The sequence below is a fragment of the Dipodomys merriami genome, unplaced genomic scaffold (assembly GCF_024711535.1).
Source record: "Dipodomys merriami isolate MVZ:Mamm:240054 unplaced genomic scaffold, mDipMer1.0.p SCAF_85, whole genome shotgun sequence".
NCBI classification, from domain to species: Eukaryota; Metazoa; Chordata; class Mammalia; order Rodentia; family Heteromyidae; genus Dipodomys; species Dipodomys merriami.
The window spans coordinates 4,008,616-4,030,725 of NW_027206457.1; the positions used below are offsets into that span (position 1 = coordinate 4,008,616).

Genomic DNA, 22,110 nt, shown 5'->3' on the forward strand with positions numbered 1-22,110 from the left:
AGCCAGACCTGATTTCTCAGAACAATAAAACAGGTTTGGTTCCCATTTCTATCAAAATTTAGCTCAAGTTCTTTCAAGTCCATGATATTTGTTTTTCTGTGCTGGGAATCAATCCTAAGGTCTCATTCTTGCTATATAAGCACTCTACTACTGAGATATATCCCCTAGCTCTCAAATCCATGGCATTTCAACAATTCAAACCAAAATAATGCTTTCATTCCACTCTTCAAGTCCAGAATTTTTGGCAAGAATAAACAAGGTCTATTCTCGTAACTGAGGGCTTTGTAGAAAGGTTTATTAGCCATAATGACTCAGAGTTTAAATAGATGGTTATGGGGACTATTTCTTTTCTCTTTAACTGTAAGGACTTGGGGAATACTATAGCCACGATGTTTTCAAATGTCAGATGGAAATATTATCTTATGCATCATGTATTAGATTCTTTTTCTTAAAATGTTTTCCTCTTAGCCTCACAAAGAAGGTTATAATGAAGCTTAGTGCAGTAGTCTAGGAAAGATTTTTTAGGTATATCAATTCACCTAGATATCCTATGAAGTATTTCATAATGCTCTCAGCAGTCATATCTAAAAGACTGTTTCTATCAGCTCTTTCAACACTGAAACGGGAAAGATGGAACTAGGACCACACTTGCATTTGGGTTTGTACTAAGTGAAAGAATGGGTGATTCCTGAAAAATACAAACTAGCAGCAGTCTGAAGTGAAAGCAAGTCTGCTCATGCTGTCAGCATTCTGCATTAGGGGCAAAGGCCCTTAGTATCACAAGTATATACAATGGAACAGAGAATTCTAAGGAAGAAAAGTCAAAGGAAGTTTGACATTCTTTTAAAATGGAGCTGGAAGACTAGGAGTCTGAAAGAGGATATCATGACATTTAGTACTAAATTGCAATATCATACTTAAAATTTTTTCTTTGAATAACTGAGGCTTGAACTCACATTTGCTAGATAGGTGTTCTACCACTGAGCCATACTACCAGCTCCTTAATTTAAAAAAAAAAAATAAGTACTGGGGTTTCAATTCAAGCCTAGGACCTACCACATAAGCCACACCACCAGCCCTTTTTTGTTGGCTTTTTTAATTTTTTAAAAAATTGTTATTATATAGCTGGGCACCGGTGGCTCATGCCTGTAATCCTAGCTACTCAGGAGGCTGAAATCTGAGGATCACAGTTCAAAGCCAGCCCATGCAGGAAAGTCTGTGAGACTCTTATCTCCAATAAACCACTAGAAAACCGGAAGTGGCGCTGTGGCTCAAGCGGTAGAGTGCTCGCCTTGAGCTGAAGAGCACAGGGACAGCACCCAAGCCCAGAGTTCAAGCCCCACGACTGACAAACAAACAAACAAAAATTGTTATTATAAAGAGGTTACAATTACTTAAGTCAGGTAAACAGCACATTTCTTTTTGGACACTATCAGTCCTTCCCTTGCTCTCTCCCATGATGGTTATTTTCAAGATAGGGTCTGGACTATTATCCTATTTGTGCTTCCCTCCGTTATTGGGATGACAGGAACATGCCACCATACCCAGCCTTGGTTGAGATGGAATCCTGAAAACTTTTTTTTTTTAGATAGGGCCCTTCTATGTAGCCCAGGATGCCCTCAAATTCAAATCCTGCCCGTAGCCTTCTGAGTAACTAGGACTATAGGCTTGAGCCACTGCACTCAACTATAAGCTTCTAATCTTAAGACAAATTTAAGCCTCTGGAAATATCCAGCACTATTAAGCTACCACCAGTAAACTGGTAATCAGCAACAAAGAAATGAGAAAAATCACCTCCATTTCATACATCGGGGGCCCAAGGATGTCTTTCAGAGCATGGAAATCAATCAGAATTGGCATTTCAGGAGGTAAGGCTAAGTCCGTAGTGTCGTTGATAGATTCAGGTTTTTCATCTTCTAAGATGTGTTCTCTACAACCTAAGAGAGAAAAATTTTGTTTAGAAGCCCTTAAGAAGACCTACAAGTTTGAAAATGAGTGAAAAGGAAGTGCAGTGAATTTCAACAGCTCAGTCCTCTAAGCTTTTATTGAGTCACGGAAGTTTACCTAACATATCTGCAACATACAGGTGGAAGAGTTCATCTTTCGAGAGCCCCTGTGATATTACAATTGCCTTGGTCACTGCCTTCAATAAGCATTGTCATTCTCCCTCATTTAAGTGTGAATTTTAAGAGGAGAGCAATACTGCCTGTCTTCTTTTTCACCACTGCATTTCCTTTTCTTGAAAATTTTGGGGGGTGAAGAGACTGGCATTAGGGCTTAAACTTGGCCTGAGCCCTTTTAGCTTTTTTCACTCAAAGCTGGTGCTCTGCCACTTCAGTCACAGCTCCCATGTGTTTGCTTGGTGCTTAATTGGAGATAAGAGTCTCATAGACTTTCCTGCTTGGGCTGGCTTCTAACCCTGGCCTAAGACTGCAGACTCCTAAGTACCTAGGATTACAGGTGTGAGCCACAGGCACCAAGATGATTATATATTAACCAGCAACTTATAATAATTATACAGTTACCTAAGTTTCAGGAAGCTTAATGAATGACAAAGGCAATATTAAAGAAAGGGAACAGATCACAAACAGTGTTATGTGTGAAAATATATTTGGTTCAATTTTTGAGGAAAGCAATTTGGCTATATATTTAAAGCTTTCCTAATATTTATAATCTCAGACTCTCTGACTCCCTGATTTGTTGCTGTGGCAGCTCATTCTTTTTTTTTTTTTTTTTTTTTGTGCCTGTCCTGGGACTTAAAACTCAGGGCCTAGGCACTGTCCCTGAGTTCAAGCCTCAGCACCAGCGCGCACACGCACAGGAACATGCACGCGCGTGCGCGCACCTATCCACACACACACACACACACACACACACACACACACACACACACACACACAATGTAAAAACATTATTTTGAAATAAGTTTGAACTGGTGAAAGAAGAGGGCATAAAATGTCACTCCAAATTTTACACACACACACACACACACACACACACACACACACACACACACACACACACACACACACACACACACACACACACACACACACACACACACACACACACACACGAAGTCCAAAATGGCCCTTTTTGTGCTGGTTTTTGAACTGGTGAAAGAAGAGGGCATAAAATGTCACTCCAAATTTTACACACACACACACACACACACACACACACACACACACACACACACACACACACACACACACACACACACACACACACACACACACACACACACACACACGAAGTCCAAAATGGCCCTTTTTGTGCTGGTTTTTATTTTTGTGTATGTGATAGGTCTGTGCTGGGAACCTGAGATCCTCCTACCTTAGTGGAATTACAAGTGTGCACCAAAAATGCAAGAGTATTATCAGATGAACATTGCAAGAAGCAGTAAGTTACAATCTCTAGTCCTGACATTCTGACCCTGGCTTCCTGGTTGGCCTTGAACAAAGCTTCTTTACTTCATTGTACTTGGTTTTCTAATTAGTAATAACTAGCATAATTACAGTACCCTCCAAGAACTTGCTGAGAGAACTTAATGATGACAGTAACTAAGGTACACTGTTAAATCCCTTTAGAGTAATACTCCAAACTTCTAAGACTCAAACTTCTAAGACTATACAAACTTCTAAGATGGGCCTTCATTATGAAAACAAAGTACTCTTCACTATCTAATTCCAACCAGGAATAGACAGGGCTCTGGCCATAATCACATAACTGCTGCCAATTATGTAAATTAAGTATATTTGAAAAAAGATACCATGACTCAGCCCTGTGCTATGCTATATATTATTAATCTATTTCATTTAGTCTTAAAAGCAATGCAGTATTGCTGGGGACTAATCCTAGCTGCTAAGGAGGCTGAAATTTGGAGACTCACAATTTACAGCCAGCCAGGCAGACAAGTCCCATGGAGATGCTTATTTCCAAAAATAACCAGCAAAAAGCTGGGTTGGAGGTATGGCTCAAGTGGTAGATAGCTAGTGAGGCAAGCAAGCCAATCAAACCTGCCAAACATGCCCAAGGCCCTGAATTCAAATTCTGCTTTAGGAAAAAAATGGTAATAATAAGTGGTAGTAATAAACATAAGAAAATCCTTTTTTTTTGTCGGTCACGGGGCTTGAACTCTGGGCCTGGGCATTGTCCCTGAGCGCTCTACTACTTGAGCCACAGTGCCACTTCCAGTTTTCTGGTGGTTAATTGGAGATCAGAGTCTCATGGACTTTGCTGCCTGGGCTGGCTTTGAACTGTGATCCTCAGATCTCAGCTTCCTGAGTAGCTAGGATTACAGACATGAGTCACCAAGTGCCCAGCAGAAAATCCTATTAAACAGAGGCTGTGAGTTTGAATGTATGGTTTAAATGGTAGAACATGCATGACATCTTGAGTTCAAATCTCAGCACTGCCAATAAGCAGAATTGCAAAAGAAATGTGACTAATATAGTTTAACCTCCTCCCACTTCAAATACTTTTTTTTACTTAAAGTTGTCTTGAAACTGGAAGAGAGCCAAGGTTTTTGAAGTTGATGTATCTCTCAGCTCTTCTTTCACAGGTATTGCAGCCTATGCAGAGTCTAATGGAGAATAGCCAAGATGGGCAGAGCAGCAAGAAAGCAGAAAGAAGCAGCAGCACACTATGAGCACTTCGGAAGAGAGATCAGGTTTTCCCCAGCAGCAAATACTGAGAAACTCAGTGTTCTTTTCCACCCATGTTTTCCCTTTGCCACAGAATGTGCTTTCAAAGAAAGCAGGTACCAGAGCTACAAAATTACCATGGCAAGGGAGAAGAGGAAAATACTGAAAGACAAGAAAAGGAGAAAGCATATACTAGTGGAAAAGCTCAGGAAACCCTAGTCACTCTCTGGAAAATGAGCAAAAACCTCCTTGTAGCAAAAACGTCTCTCACAGGTGATGTAACCAAGAGAAAGCAGCAGAGAGGCCAGAGGTAAACGGCCTAACATAAGAGTGGTGGAAACTGAGTATAAGCACAGATACTCCAGGATACATACCTATACTTACTTTGCAGAAAATCATAGGCATTATCTTTTATTTCTTATTCTCTCCACTCCACTCACTGTCATTTTAAGCCTAGTCCCATGAGTTAAAAAGCTACGTTTTGTGAAATTGGGGTGGTGGGGGACACAAAATCTTCTAGACTATGATAGAAGTGTTCACTTTCACAAAAAGCAGGCTTTTAGTGCTTATGGGCAGAGATGGAGGAAGGATGTACAAGAACTATCCAAAACATATTCCTCAAGCAGGGATGGAGGAGGGCACAGGGATAAGGGATGAGGGATGGGAGTAAATCTCCATAGAAATGACTGTTGCTGTTGTGTCCTACAGTTAATTGTTCTTCATAGATACCTCTCTGAGGTCACCTTTAGGTAGGACATTCAGGAAACTTGGAGGAAGAGTCAGGAATTCAAGAAGCACAGGAAAAAAAAAAAAAACTGGAAGTGGCACTGTGGCTCAAAGTGGTAGAAAGTTAGCCTTGAGCAAAAAGAGCTCAGGGACAGCACCCAGGCTCTAAGTTCAAGCCCCATGACCAACCAAAAGAAAAAAAAAACATAATATATAAAACTTTAAAAAGCTGGGCAAAACCTCAAAGATCTGGTCCCATCTTCCATTTTATATCCAGGGAAACAGATTCCGGGAGGTTAAACAAGTTGCCTTACACCCAAAACAGCTGCAGGTGGCATCAGGTCTCATGACCCCCCCAACAGAGCCACCGGTCCCACGCTACTATCCAATCTAGAAAAGCCCCTTTGGCTCAGGAGCTCAGCTTTCAGACTAGATTATGGAGTTGGATGCGGTGGTGCCAACCGTCACCTGATATATGTGACGAGTTGAGGCTAGAGAACCTGAGCCTGGGGGAGAGATGGAGGGTAGGAGAGGAGCTAGATTAGGTTTTCCCAGCTGAATATAAAAATTTGCATTCCTTTCTGTGACTATTGTCAAAGGAAAACCATAAAAGACTTGGAAATAAATACAAATGGATTACGGATATCTAGTCAAATGTATACCCACATCTATTTTTCAATTATGTAAACTGTATAAAACTTATAAAAATGGAGATGTTTCTAACCTGTAGAAATAAAAATGAATTTTTTTCCAAAAGAGAATTTTCCTGGTTTCATAGGATATGCATGGACTGCATGCTCTCCCACCTTCCTCTCTTCATTATCTATCCCTCTCCCCTTAGCTGCCCCCCCCACCCCCATCAAGTACCAGCTTTCTGATATTCGTTTTGTTAGACTGTGAATTAGTTGTTTTAAGGAGTTACACCACTTGAATTCTCCCCTGCATATTAACCATACTTTAGGTAATACATTGTGTACATGTGCATACTACCCTGTATATTAACAAGTTAAATTTTAATTTCAACCTTCTTCATTGCCTATAATGAGTCTGGGTTTTTTTTTTTTTTTTTTTTTTTGATTCTCCATGGATCCAGACTTAACACTTTACTAATTCTCTCATTAGCTGATGAATCAATATCTATAACACATAATTTTTATTTATATTCTAGCAGTCATTAATTTAATGATTGAATTAAACTTAATGAAATCATTATAATTATCCTTTAATACTGCACAGAATCACTTGTTTCTAAAGAGTGGCAGGTGTAGCCAGGTGCTGGTGGCTCACGTCTATAATCCTAGCTACTCAGGAGGCTGAGATATGAAGATCATGGTTCAAAGCCAGCCTGGGCAGGAAAGTCTGTGAGACTCTTTATCGCCAAGAAAACAAACAACCAGAAAACTGGAAGTGGCACTGTGGCTCAAGTGGTAGAGTGCTAGCCTTGAGCTGAACAGCTGGGGGACAGTGCCCAGGCCCAGAGTTCAAGCCCCATGACCCAGGGAAAAAAAGTGGCAACTTAACCATTAAGAACAGTTGATATACTGAGGTTTTAAAATTTTAGAGCCTCACAGTCCATACAGGTCCTGTTAATAAATGTCTCTTCAAATATTTTGCCCTGTGTGTGGGGGTGGTGGTGGTGGTGGTCCTGGGCCTTGAGCCTGGGTGCTATCCCATAGCTATTTGTGCTCAAGGCTAGCGCTCTACCACTTGAGCCATACCTACTTCCAGCTTGTTGGTGGTCAACTGGAGTTAAGTCTCACAGACTTTACTTCTTGATCCTCAGATTTTAGCCTCCAGGGTAGCTGGAATTACAGGCGTGAGCCACCAGTGCTCTGCTTTATTTTCCCCATTTTTTTTTTTTTTTTTTTTTTTTTTGGTGGCAGTCGTGGGGCTGAACTCTGGGCATGGGCACTGTCCCTCTGCTCATCAGCTCAAGTCTAGTGCTCTACCACTTGAGTCATAGTGCCACTTCCGGCCTTTTCTGCTTATGTAGTGCTGAGGAATTGAACCCAGGGCCTCATATATGCAAAAGCACTCTACCACTGAGCCATCTTCCCAGACTTATTTTCCCCACTTTTAATTGGCTTTATTATGACTACAATTTGCAAATGTTTATTCCTATTATGCAGGTTTTTTCACTTTGTCAATAATGTTCCTTGATGTAAAATTTAAATTTTGATAAACTCACATCTATTTTTTCTTTTATTGCTGTTTCTTGTGTCTTGTCTATGATCTGTCAAATATAGTGCCATGAAGATTTCCCCCCAAGTTTTCTTTTAAATTTTACAGTTTATCTCTTAAGTTTACATCTTTGATTCACTTCAAGTTAATTTTTACAGTGTAAAGTCCAAGTTCAAGTAATCTTTTGCATGTAAAAATCAAGTTTTCCCAGCACAGTTTGTTGCAAAAGACTGTTCTTTATCACTGAAGGGCCTACACCATTATTAGAAATCAATCTTGTATTTATTTTGGGGCTCTCTATTCCATTCCTTTTGTCTTTTTTTGGTCAGTTGTGGGGCTTCAACTCTGAGCTTGGACACTGTCCCTGACCTCTTCAGTTCAAGGTGAGCGCTCTACCACTTGAGCCACAGCACCACTTCCGGTTTTCTAGTGGTTTACTGGAGATAAGAATCTCATTGACGTTACTGCCTGGGCTGGTTTTTGAACTGTGATCCTCAGATCTCAACCTCTTGAGTAGCGAGGATTACAGACATAAGCCACCAGTGCTCAGCTGATCTATGTTTTAAATCATACTGTTTTAATTACTATACCTTTATACCAAGTATTTTGTTTTTTTCTAAAGCAATACTGGAGTTTAAACTCCAGCATTTAACTTATGCTTGCTAGGCTGATGCTCTAGTACTTTAGTCAAGGCTATAGCTTTGTATTACATTCTGAAATAAAAGTTTGGCAAGGGCTGGGAATGTGGCTTAGTGGTAGAGTACTTGCCTAGCATGCATGAAGCTCTGGGTTGGATTTCTCAGTACCACATAAGCAGAAAAAGCTGGAAGTGGCACTGTGGCTCAAGTGGTAGAGTGCTAGCCTTGAGCACAGAGAAGCTCAAAGTCAGTGCCCAGCCTGAGTTCAAGCTCCAGGACCAGCAAAAAATAAAAATAAATAAAAACTAAAAAAGTCTGGCAGTTATTCATAAAGTTAAACACAGAACTACAATATAACCCAGCAATTCCATTCCTAGGCACATAATACCAAAAGACCTGCAAGTCAGGGACTTACAGGTACTTACCTGTATATTTATGTTCACTATGCATAAACCAAAAGGGGCAAACAACCACATTTGTTCTCTTTTTTTTTTTCACATTTGTTCTCTTGTTGCAAGACTGTTTTATTTAGTTTTTCTTGCAATTATATGTTAATTTGAGATAATCTTTCCTGTTCTTTGAAAAAAAGGCTGTTGGACCTAGGCTAATGGCAAGTTTAAGGCTAATTTGTACTAAAGAGCAAGTTTGAAGCCAGTCTGGGCTACCTTGTTTAAAAACAAAGCAAGTGACATTGTCCAAAAAGAAATATATTCTTTACCTGATTTATGTAACTGTAACCCCTCTGTACATCACCTTTATAATAACAATAAAAATAAATAAATATAAATTAATAAAAAGGCTGTTGGAATTTGGAAGAAACTGTATGATCACTTTGAGTAGTAGTGACACAATGTTTAGTTTTCCTGTCCATGCATAGGAATATCTTTCCATTAAGAGCGTCCTTAATTTGTTGCTGGTAACGTTTTACAGTCCTCAGCACACACATCTCTCTTTCTTGGTGAGATTTACTTCTAAGTATTTAACTTTTCTCGATGGTTTTGTAAATGGAATTGCTTTCTTAAGTTCCTTTTCATATTGCTCATTTCCTAAACTTCGTTGTGCGCACGTGTGTGCGCGTGTGCGTGCGAGCGTGTGCGTGTGTGTGCGTGTGTGTGTGCGTGTGTGTGTGTGTGTGTGTGTGTGTGTGTGTGTGTACCTGGGTTTGAACTCACTCATACTGTCACTGGCTTTCTTGCTCATGGCTAGTACTCCACCACTTGGGCCATGCCTACATACTTGCATTTTGCTGGTAAATTAAGAGATGGAGTCTGACAGACATTTTTGCCCAGTTGGCTCTGAACCAAGATCCCCAGATCTCAGCCTCCTGATTAGTTGAGATTATAGGTATGAGGCACTAGGCCTGACTTCATTTCCTTACCTTTGGTAGGATCTTATTTCCTTATCTGAAATCAGGAAAATAGTACCTATATATCAAATAATTGTTAAAGGGATTGTGAATATAAACTATAAGGATAACATAGTGAGTACTGGGATTAGACTTAGAGCCAGTCTCTTGAGGTTAGAATCTTGATTGTAACATCCAATAGCTGTGAACCCTAGGCATATATTTAATCATGTGTGACTTAGTTTTCTCATTTGCAAAGTGGACCTAAACACAATACCTTTCTCAAAACCTAATAGGAAGATCAAATGAGTAAAATATTTACTATACAGTATGAAACAGAGTAGAAACTTTAGATGACAAGTATTCTTTCTGACTTGACTGGCACAGTAGTCTCCTAATTTGCTTTCTTACTTTAGTTTTTCTATTATCAATCTAGCTTACAGCCTGGCTGTAAAGAAATCTTTCTATTCAGGGCTCTAATTAGTCACATGCTATTTGACAGGATATGTACTGAGATATGTTTATCAGGCAACCTCACTGTTGTGCAAACATCAGAGTGGACTTACATAAACCTGAATGGTAGTCACCACTCAGTTGGTGTGGCCTTTCCATGCAAACAAGGATTGTGGTAAAATGAGGCACAGGAGGCTCCTGCTGATACATCATAATTTTGTAGTACACTTTCTTACAAAGTAGGTGTATACTCTAAAGGAATGGTAAAAGGTATCATTATTAAACATAGTTATGTATATTATCAAGTATTAGGCACCATATAGAATTGTATGTGCTACACTTTTTTTTTTTTGACACTAGAATCTTACCACATAGCGTGGATTAGCAGGGAACTTACTGGCTCTGGCTGGCCTTGCACTCTTGATGCTTTTGCTTCAGGCTCCTAAGCACTGGCATTACAGGCATCACTACCATGCCTGTTACTGGTAGCACAGAGGGTTTGCTTACTCTATCACCACCACAAACATGTGAGTGATGATCTGTGCTGCAACATTACAACAGCTACATTATAAGGGAACTGGTTAGCTCTCCTATAATCTTATAGGACTATCACTATATATGTGGTTTGCCTCTAAGTATCATGTGTTATATGGCTGGCCATACCTATAACTTAAACATGCATGTGAGTTTCTCATTACAGATCAAGTGTTTTTTGTTCAAGATCTGCCACAACTCAATACCAAATTACCTTTATAATTCTTGTGTCCCTATCCTGGAATGCCTATTAGTCTGATGATGTGTTCACCAGATAGCAATTAAACTAACATTTGCAGGATACAACCTTGGGAAGAAATGGGGCCCTGGCTTAGTTGTTATAGAATGAAAATCAGACCCTTGGATGACTCCACTGTTTCCATCTATTCCCCACAGTGTCATGCACAAAATAGGCAATCAACTGTAGTCTGTTGGATTAGGAGAATTTAATCCTTAAATTCTAACAACATCTATGAATAAATGACAAATCACCAAAATAATCCCCTTGCCAAAAACTTACTATGTTTATGTTGCTGTTTTTGTCAAATATACATAAGCACTTTTTGTTTCCTTGGTGCTGGTACTGGGGCTTGAACTCTCACGCAGCTCTTTTTGCTCACAGCTCTACCACTTGAGTCTCCAGTCTAATACAAGCATTTTTAATCAGTGAAAACAATATATATATATATATATATATATATATAAAACTATTTTATTTTGTAATGATTAAAATTTTTCTTGAAGTCTAATGGCTTAACACTGGAGTCCTGAATTGTGAAGAAGAAGCTGAAGCAGGTAGACCAGTAATGTTCTTGGGTTAGGGTGGAGGAGGAAAGTTACACACACACACACACACACACACACACACACACACACACACACACACACACACACACACACACACACACACACACACACACACACACACACACACACACACACACACACACACACACACACACACACACACACACACACACACACACACACACACACACACACACACACTCAGAGCTCGTTTGCAGAATGGTCATGCATGAACCTGAAAGGAATACAGCTTACATCTCAACTCTAGCATATGTAAGTACACATGTATTCAGACTCTGTTTAAGAATAGAAAGCAAGATATACATAGCTATGGTTTCATAAACCACTATATGTTTATATCTATATATTTATATTTAAATCAACCCTAGTTTAGCCAGGCACTGGTGGCACATGCCACTAGTTAGTAGTTAGTAATTCTAACTACTCAGAAGGCTGATGAGATTTGATGATCCCAGTTTGAAGCCAGCCCACAGGAAAGTCTATGATAAACTATCTCCAATTAAACACCAAAAAATCTGGAAGTGGAATTATAGGTCAAATGGTACAGTACTTGCTTTGAGCAAAGAAGCACAGGGACAGCACCTAGACCCTAAGTTAAAGCCTCATAAGCAGCGTGCACACACATGCACACACACACACAGACATTTGCATGCACATACACATAAATTAACCCTATTTTAAAAAGTGAGGAATAAGTGAGGTAGCTCACACTTGTAATACCAGCTATTTGGATTTGGGAGGCAGAGATTGGAAGGATCAAGGTTTCTGACAACCCTGTCCCCATCTCAATCAACCACTGGGGCAGGGGGGGCGGGGACGGTGGAACAGGTCTATATTTTAGTTAGTAGAGAGGCCAATATGTAGAAGAATCAGTTTAAGGCTAGCCTAGACAAGAAGCACAAGAGTTTATCTGGAAAATAATCTAAAGCAAAAAAAGTTGGGGGGAACCTCAAGTGATACAGTGCCTACCTAGCAAGTACAAAGCCCTGAGTTCAACCTCACATTGGAAAGGAAAAAAAAAAGTGAAATTACAGTGGCTTTTTAAAATAAGATAATAGAATTATTTGATTCAAAGATAAACTGGCATGGCTACAGATGATCCAGAAACCTTCTCAGGAGAAGCCAAGAAGGGAAACAAAGTATTTTGAAGAAAGTTAAAAAAATCAGAATAACCTGCATATTCTAACTGTATAACTTGTGATGTCAGTTTCAGGGTAATCTTTTCCAGAAAATATTCTTCTCAGCTTGAGGAAGTATGCTAAATGAAACTAGGATTCAAATTACTCACCAGAGCTGCTTGCATACTTTCCTTTAAAATTTTTTTTCTGCCTGAATACTTTCAATGTTTCATTTCTATTTTTTTTTGTTGTTGTTGTTGGTCCAGGGACTTGAACTCAAGTCCTGGGCACTGTCCCTGAGCTCCTTTGCTCAAAGCTAGCTCTCTACCACTTTGAGCCACAGCGTCACTGCTAGGTTTTTTTGGGTTAAGTGGAGGAAAGTCTCACAGATTTTCCTGTCCAGGCTACCTTTAAACTGTGATCTCGTATCTCAGCTTCCTGAATAGCTAAGATTATAGGAGTGAGCCACCAGTGCCGAGCTTCAATGTTTCATTTCTTTTTAAGAAACTGGCTATCCAGGTACTGCTTAGTGAAAAGCTTAGCATTTGAAGCCTTGAGTTCAATCCTCAACAGCAGCTCCTTCATAAAAGAAAATAAAACAAAAAAAGAAACCTTCAGCTACAATAGAGGATATGTGGCTCAAATACTCAGAAGAATCTTGACACTAATAATACATTCTTTATTTTCCTCCAGTCAATAGTTTGTTTTTCCCCCCACCTTTATTTTGGGGATAGTAATGTAACTGTAATGATACAAATATTTCCTTACAAGCTGACCTGTTTAACGTCTCTACATAAAAGTATGTCAATACAGACATGATTAGTAAACCACTGTCAACTTTATTGGTACTTGTCAATGGATGAAAATAAAGAGCCGGGCTGGGAAGGTGGCTCAGTGGTAGAGCGCTTGCCTTGCATGCATGAGGCCCTGGGTTCCATTCCTCAGCACCAAGTAAACAAAAAGAAAAAAGCCAGAAGTGGCGCTGTGGCTCAAGTGGTAGAGCGCTAGCCTTGAGCTGAAGAGCTGAGGGACAGCGCCCAGGCCCAGAGTTCAAGCCCCATGACTGGAGCCCCCCCAAAAAAAACCCCACGAAAATAAAGAGCCAAAAATATATGCATTTTTCCATCCATATAAAGTTAAGAAATGTAAGTAAATAAACTCTTTGTCCCACTTACTAAAATCAATTTCAAAAAGCCACACCTATAAAACAGCCAATTCAATATCTCCACAGACTTTAAATATAGAATTTATCCCCTAATTTGAAATGATTCATTTTTATATCTACCTCCTCTAGTAGACTACTTATTTGTTAAAGTTACTCAGTTTCCAAGCTCCAAATCAGAACTAAGCATGTACAATATACAATAAACATAACTGATTGAATCTGAATCAGTACATAAGTAAAGGACTCAATAGGTCTTCAGCATGGTATAAAGGATCAGGTACCTGTTTCTTGGCAGGTTTTAGGTGGTACCTAAGGCTAACAAATTTCATTTCCTGTACTAGAGATGTAGAAAGTATTCTTGGAGGATTATCTGAATTGGCAGTTAAACTGTGGGGACCATGCATAATATTTTTAAAGCCCTGAGAATATCCAAAGTACTGGTAGAACTTAGAAAGGTTGATTATTATTTTAGTTTTTGGTCCAAGACTAGGACTTTAACTCAATATCTGACACTTTTGTTCATTGGCTGGTGCTCTACCACCTAAACTATGCCGCCAGCCTGCGAGTTTTTAATTTTTTTTTCTGATACTAGGGCTTGAACTCAGGGTCTTGTTGCTCAAACAACTTTGCTCTATCACTTAAGCCACACCCTTATTTCTGGCTTTTTGCTGGTTATTTGGAGATAAGATTCTTGAGGATTTGTCTGCCTGGGCTGGCTCATATTTAGATCTGTCTCCTGAGCAGCTAGAATTACAGGTGTGAGCCACCAATGCCTGCTAAAGTACAATGATGACAGTCACAGTCCATTGCATCTTCCAATCTGACTCATTTAATGAAAAATGAATTTATAACTGATATTTTATCTTCCTGTCTAAAATAGAATGAAAATAACATCTAGTTCCTATGAAGTATAAGTAAGGTTTTTCTTTCTAGTTTCCTTCCTATCTGTATATAGGCAAACAATTATCTCTTAAACCAGGGGGATATAGATGAGTAATTGATTAAGTCAGTGTAAATGTAAGGCTTAGGAAAGAATATTTAGTATATCTTCATATGCTTGGTAGACTGCAACAAGAACACATTTTCATCACCTCAGCATTAGAATACTACTTGAGTTTAGATGTTTGGATATAATATACTGCCTAATACCTCTTCCAAATGTAGACAATTTACCATAGGAAATCTCAGTCTTTAAACCTAATTTTTCAAAAGTATATTAAGTGAAGTAAGCCAGGCCCAAAGAAACATAGGTCCCATGGTTTCCCTTATTTGTAATATCTAGTATATGTATGAGTCAAGTGGAAAAGGTCAGATAATGTGATGTCAGGAAAATGAACCCTTAGATATGTATTTTAATGTTTTTTTCTTTCATGCATGTGTTTCTAACGCATTTATAAGATTATCTCTTTGTTGCTTTGTATGTCCCTCCCCCACAGTATAACCCCTGCTTTCACTATATTTGATGTCAGTATAACTTGTGGAGGGGATGGGGGAAAACCAGTTGTTTAAGGATACAGGTGGACCTGTTGCAACAATGAGAAGTACAAGTTGTCATGTCCAAAACGAGCTTTACAACGTCGGTGCGGGGGGCGGGGGGGAAAGAGGGGGGAAGGAGAAGGATTGGGATTGGGGGGGAGGGGGGAGGCTGGGAAGGGATGTGAAGGGTAAACAAAGGAGGAGGCTGCAATGCTTGGTAAGAAATGTACACATTATCCTGCCCATGTAATTGTAACTCCTCTGTACAGTATGTTCACAAATAAAATAAAATAAAATTTAAAAAAAACACCTAATTTTTCAAATAATCTTAGTTTAATTGCCAAGTCCAATGGACTACAGAAGGCTACAAAGCTTTAGTATTAGCAAGACAGGCATTGGAAAAGAAAAACCGTTTCTAAAATTTATATCCCCCAGTATCCTCAGTTCCTTGACAATTTAAAATTTTTATTTGTTCGGAGCCACAAATACAATCAGAGGAAAGATAAGCATGAATAAGATGAAGAAACTCTTTAAATACCGAAACTATAAAACTAAAATCAAACATCTAAGCTCTTTTTGTGTAACGGATAAGAAATCATCTCAACAAATGAAGGGTACAATGGTAGGTGAATACAGTCATAATGCTCAATGTATGTATATGATAAAAATCGAACCTGGTAACTTGAGATGGGGGTTAGGATAGAGGAGGGGAGAATGATGAAAGGGGTGACACTGATCAAGATGCATTGGACTCATAAATTGACATGATAATACTACTAATAATAAAGAAATCATTTCAATTTTGATTTATATTCAACAGCATAAGGAAATTTCAGTGTTGGCTTACAACATTCATCTAATGACAAAGTGTCTTAGACCATGATGACTGTTGACCTGCTAGCACCTTTTAAATTAGTAAACTCAATGAGAAATAAGCAGAAGCTTTCAAAGCTGTGCTGCTTAAATACAATGGGGGGGGGAAGGTCAATTTAATTCAGCGTTCGTAATAATGCTAAAATGATCCTTGCCATACTGTGACTAAGGACATTTTACCACTAGACCAGACCTCGGCATTTCTTCTGAAACTAAATCTCACTTTTTAGTACTGTGAACAATCCAAAACAAATAGCCAAAGCATTTGGTCTGTGGTTTTAGGGTTCAGAGACATACATATAAACTATTCTCTCTTTGTTTCTAATTTAAACCAGAAAGATATGAGGTATAGGTTAATAAGTTTGAAGATTTTTACATGTAATGGGAAACCAAGTAATGGGAAATCTCCCAATTATTCTCACTTTACTAAAAACAGCTAATGAAGTTGTTATGTCCCCAAACAAGAATGTCAACAAAATATGCACTGAGGCCTCTGGCCAACAGTAAGGAACCGAGGTCAAGTGACAACTATGGAAGCAAGCCTGGAAGCCAACTTTCCAAGTTCAGCCTTCAGCTAGCTGACAGCTTAACTAACCTCATGAGAGGTCTTGAGCCAGAACTAACGAGCTAAGTTGCAACTGATCCCTGACCCAAAGACACTGTGCGATGATTAATGTTGTTAAATGTTTTAATCTGCTTAGTTTTATAGTAACTGAGTACATATACATAGCAACAGATAACTAATATAAAATCTAAAAGACAGAGATACTGACACAATGAAAAGACTCATCCAAGAAGACAAAGGAATCTTGGGAAATGTTATATATACTGTTTTCTGATAATATAAGAAATGTACTTAGGGCAACAGGCAAGAGAATGGAAACCTTTAGGCTTGGAAAAGACTAGTCAAACTTAGAAAAAGAAAAGCTGAAAGGATTCTCTTACAGAGACAGCTTCCTGTTTTTGGTTAGAAAAGAACCACACTTAAAATAACTGGCATAAAGCATAGTTCTGGCTTGAGAAGGAGATGGCAGGAAGCTGTAATAAAGAACACTGAAAGCAACTCTGCAGGCTGGACTCTTCCTGCAGAAAACGGGCCCTAAGAAGAAATGGTGGGAACAGTCGGTAGTATAGGAAATGACAAACTCACAGTGCAAATTAGGAGCCCCCAAGGCTCTCTTAAGGCATTTGAGGCCTTCAATTAACCTTTCCTACCCATCATATTCTTGCTGTGGTTACCTGGGCAGAATTAAAGAGAATGAAATGAAAGCTTAGCAACATAAAATCCATTTTTGTTGTTGTTGTTAGCCCTAAGTTTGAAGTCAGGCTCCACACTTGTTAGGCAGGCATGCTATTGCTTGAACCATACCTGCAGCTCTTTCTGCCCTAGTTGTTTCTGAGATGGGTCTCACTTCATGCCTAGGCCAGCCTGACCATGATCATTCTATTCATGCTTTCCACCACAGCTAGGATGACAGGTGCATACTCCCATGCCCAGGTTTGTCTGCTGGGAAAGGGAAGATCTAACAAACTTTTTGCCTGGGGTTAGCCTGAAATGGCAATCCTCCCTATCTCCTATCCTAGCCTCTTGTGTAGCTAGGATGCCGAGCATGCATCAACATGCCCAACTATTGGTTGAGATGACTATCACAGATTTACCCAGGCTAGCTTCAAATCACAGTCCTTGTGATCTCTGCCTCCTGAGTAGTGCACAAACACAGCTCTTTCTGATGCATGTTCAATGTGAAGCTATTTGGAAAGAACCAATTTTTCCATTACAAAAGGCAACTATACAAAGTGAAGCAGAGTAGAGTACCAATTTTGAGTGGAAAAAACTGAGAGAATACAAAAACCTGAGTACAAGCCTTAGTACCAGCACCATGCATTCATGCACCACCTTACCCCTCTTTTAAACAGGAAAACAACACACATCCTAAACTATAAAAATGGTCCTAGAGTGAGAGAGATTTGTGGTCCAGCTAGCCTAGTGTTTTGTGGTCAGCAGAGATCCAAGGAAGCTATCCTGAGAGGACAGGCCTGTCTTCACTGACATCAAATCTTAGTGGTTATGACTCATACCATCAAACCACTACCCCAGCCCAATTCTTCAATTTATAGCTCCTACTTTCCCACAGACTTGGAAGCAGCTAGCCAAGATAAAGGAGTATCTGCAAGTAAGTTGATATTAAAGAACACTGTGAAGGTATATGAATCAAATCAGGATCAAACTAGAGCTTTTACAAGTCAATTGACTGTTTTACATAATTCAGAATGATCATATTTACAATCAGAAAATGATTTAGCTAAAAGTAACTCTGAGCAAGGCACAGTGGCTCATGCTTATAGCAAATTTTAGCTACTTGGAGGCCAGACACTGATGGCTTATTCCTGTAATCCTAGCTACTCAGGAGGTGAGATTTGTGAATCATGGTTCAAAGCCAGTCAGATCAGACAAAAAAAAAGCCAGGTGGTGGTGTGGCTCAAGTAGCACAGCCCCAGTTTTGAGTTGAAAAAGCCAAGCAAAAGCGTGAGGTCCTGAGTTCAAACCCTAGTACTTGGACCAAAAAGATAAAAATAAACAAACTAAATTCTAGTTACACAGGTAAAGATTGGGAGAATCAGGACTTGAAGTCAGGCAAAAAAAATCTCAAGACTGCATTAAAAAACAATAACTGGGTGTGGTGGTGCTCTCCTGGCATCCCAGCCATGTGGGAGGTTAAGATTGGCCAGCTTTGGCCAAAATCAAGACCCAACTCAAAAATAACCATAGTAAAAAAAGGCTAGAGATGTGGCTCAAGTGGCAGACTGCCTGCCTAGCAGACACGGGGGGCAAAAAGTAACTGAGAAACAAGGTTGGAAAAGCAGATCACATTTCATTGGCGAAATCTGGTAATGAAGGACCTAAGAGGAAAAAGCTGAAAAATGAATGCAATTCAAATTCTAACACAAGCTGTTACCTAATTCTTAACTTGAGCACACGGAGGAAAAGACTCCAGGAAACCCAGGAGAGAAAAGCAACTGAAAAGATAAAGACTATGGGAATCACATCCTTGGAATACCACATCCTTGAAGCAAAGACTATATCCTATAAATAAGGCAAGCACTACAAAGTCTAACACTAATAGAATCAGAGTGTCTGTATTATTAGTGCCCTACCAGAAGAAAATGTAAGGATGATGATTATTACAGCATTTATATTCTCTCATCTACAAGAAAAAAATTTATAACAAATGCAGAAAAAATTAGAAAAAATGACTAATAACCAAGAAAAGGGGTTGGAGTTATGGCTAAGTAGCAGAAGTGTTTACCTAGCACTCAGTATAAATGAATAACAAAAATTCAGCAGATAAACTCAGGGGTGAGTAAGATAATGGAATAATTAAACAGCTTTAAAACCAAAAGTAGTGGGGCTGGGAAGGTGGCTCAGTGGTAGAGCACTTGCCTTGCATGCCTGAGTCCCTGAGTTCGATTCCTCAGCACCACATAAGCAAAAAGAAAAAAGCCGGAAGTGGCGCTGTGGCTCAGGTGGTAGAGCACTAGCCTTGAGCTGAAGAGCTGAGGGACAGCGCCCAGGCCCAGAGTTCAAGCCCCACGGCCGACAAAAACAAAACAAAACAAAAAAAACCCAAAAGTAGTATGTCCAAGGAAACAGAGGAAAAGATGGATTAAAGGATGGAAAGATATAATTTCGATGAAGAATCACTAGAATCTATATAATCAAATGGATTTTCAAAAAGAAAATAGAGTCACTAGAAATAAGAATTCTATAAGTTTAATATCAGACGATGAAATAATAAATTGGCATATAGGGAAACAAAAATATACAAACTGAAAGAGAAAAAATAATGAAAAAATAGAATAGAGGATAAGACAGGTAAAACATTTCTTTTTTGAGAAGCAAAAGAATGAACAAAACGGAGAGAATAGCTGAAGAGATGAGTGAAAAGTCAACAAATTAAGAAAGGTGAGCAGGCCCCAAGCTGAGTAAACACCCACAAAGCCCACTTCCTTTCCTGAACCTTTGTCAGCGAGTCTAGCAGAGCCCTAGGCCTGCAGTGTTCATGAGGGAATGTTGGCAAGATAGTCAACAAATCAAATCAGACAGACTCTTTGTAAGGATAACTGGACATATATGACACCTATGTAACTGAATTCATGGACACCTGTCTGACTCTACAGTATGTAAATTTAAATACATGGAATATATGACTTGGCTAAAGGAGAATATACTTTTATTCATGTACTTTCATTCTTCAACCTAACTAATATCCAAGAAATTCAGAGTACTCTACTATCATGTAGAAAAAAAGAATCATGCAGTATTGCTTCTGTTAAATATCCCTATAGGTAAGTGACAGAAATAATAAATGGGGGGCTGGGAAGATGGCTCAGTGGTACAGCACGTGCCTTGCATGCCTGAGGCCCTGGGTTCAATTCCTCAGCACCACATAAGCAAAAAGAAAAAAGCCGGAAGTGGCGCTGTGGTTCAAGTGGTAGAGCGCTAGCCTTGAGCTGAAGAGCTGAGGGACAGCGCCCAGGCCCAGAGTTCAGGCCCCACGACCAGACCCCCCCCCCAAAAAAAAAAAAAACAGAAATAATAAATGGGGCAGTTATCAATTATGAACCTCGCCTGCCTTTAACATTCCCTGTTACCATTTGGTTTAACTACCAGCTGAGATCCCACAAATGAGTTCAGAGCTTTTGGGCCCATTCCAGAAAATTTGTTTGATAAACTGGCAGTTTCTCCCTGTTTTGAAGATCATGTCCTGAAATTACTTTCCTTTCTGGCAGTAACTCTAAGTTTAGCATTATTTTCTAACACTAAAAATAATTCTTACAGTGTATTACTTGAACGTTCTAAACTGTTTTCTTCTATTTTAAGTCATTCATTTCTTAATGTGTAACTTTCAGTTACTGTCCAGTTGAACTTTTTGGCATGAAAACCTAACATAGACTCTTATAGACCATTTTTTATTTTGGCTTAGTTGAAATAAAAAAATGAGGACAATGGTTTATAACTCAAGGTTATCTTATAAGATTAGAGCCAACATGGCATCATATCTGAATCTCTAATAAGGAATACAACCAAAATTGTCCTCAAAGACAAATGTTTACCTTAAATATTTATTCATCTGGATGACTTGGTTAGTACTGCTTGCCTACATTATCATTTAGGAGATGTTCTCTGATTTAAAAACTAATAATCACAGAAACATCATAAGCAAATGTTACCATAGAAATTGTATGATACTTGTAGGCAGGAGTAGGAGAGGGGGACTGGGAGAAAGTAAAAAAGAAATGTGCTCATTACCTGATTTATGAAATGGTAGCCCCTCTGTATGAAACCTTTTTGTGCCAGTTACTGGGACTTAAACTCAGGGATTCACATTCTCCCACTTGAGCCATAGCTCTACTTCCAACCCCCCTGCCACCTTTTGTATTTGGCCAGTCCTGGGGCTTGAAAACTGGGCCTGGGCCCTGTCCCTGAGTTTCTTGTGCTCAAGGCTAGTGCTCTACCACTTGAGCCACAGTGCCACTTCTGGCTTTTCTGTTTATGTGAAACTGAGGAATCAAACCCAGGTCTTTGTGCATGCAAAGCAAGCATTCTACCACTAAGCCACATTCCCAGCCCACTGTAAGAAATCTTAATAATAACAATAAGATTATTTTAAAAATTGTATGCTCTATCCCCTGCAGTCACTGTACTTGATTTTGGTACCCTGCATCTTGTATATACATTTGTCTAATCTGGGGAGGGGAAGGGAAATAACCAAATGCTGAAATAAGGACACAGGATGACCCATTGCAAGAAGGATACCCATAGGACAGTATACTGGAAATTAACTTTACAACTTCGGGGGGGGGGGGAAGAAGGGGAGGGGAGGAGTGCAGGAGGTGGGGGAGGGAAGGGATAGTGGGACAACAACAAGGGAAGGGGTAACAATGATCAACAATTCATTGCCTTATGTAACTGTAGCCCCTCTGTACAGCATCTTTCTTGAAGATCTAAGTTATTAATGAGTACTGATATTACAAATTATGCTACATTACAAATGTTAATGGATATTATATATAACATATATAATACAGATATATACATATATATACACATTATACTATATAATAC

At 39.3% G+C, this 22,110-nt stretch overlaps 1 protein-coding gene across 2 annotated transcripts in view; it reads right to left on the reverse strand.

The window, feature by feature from the left end:
• Lonp2 (lon peptidase 2, peroxisomal) overlaps positions 1–22,110 on the reverse strand; it is a 100,062-nt gene that overhangs the window by 16,533 nt on the left and 61,419 nt on the right. For both annotated transcript variants that reach the window (XM_070011919.1, XM_070011920.1), the window contains one exon: positions 1,795–1,937. In XM_070011919.1, the coding sequence (XP_069868020.1) occupies positions 1,795–1,937 (143 nt within the window). The remainder of the gene's footprint in view (positions 1–1,794; positions 1,938–22,110) is intronic.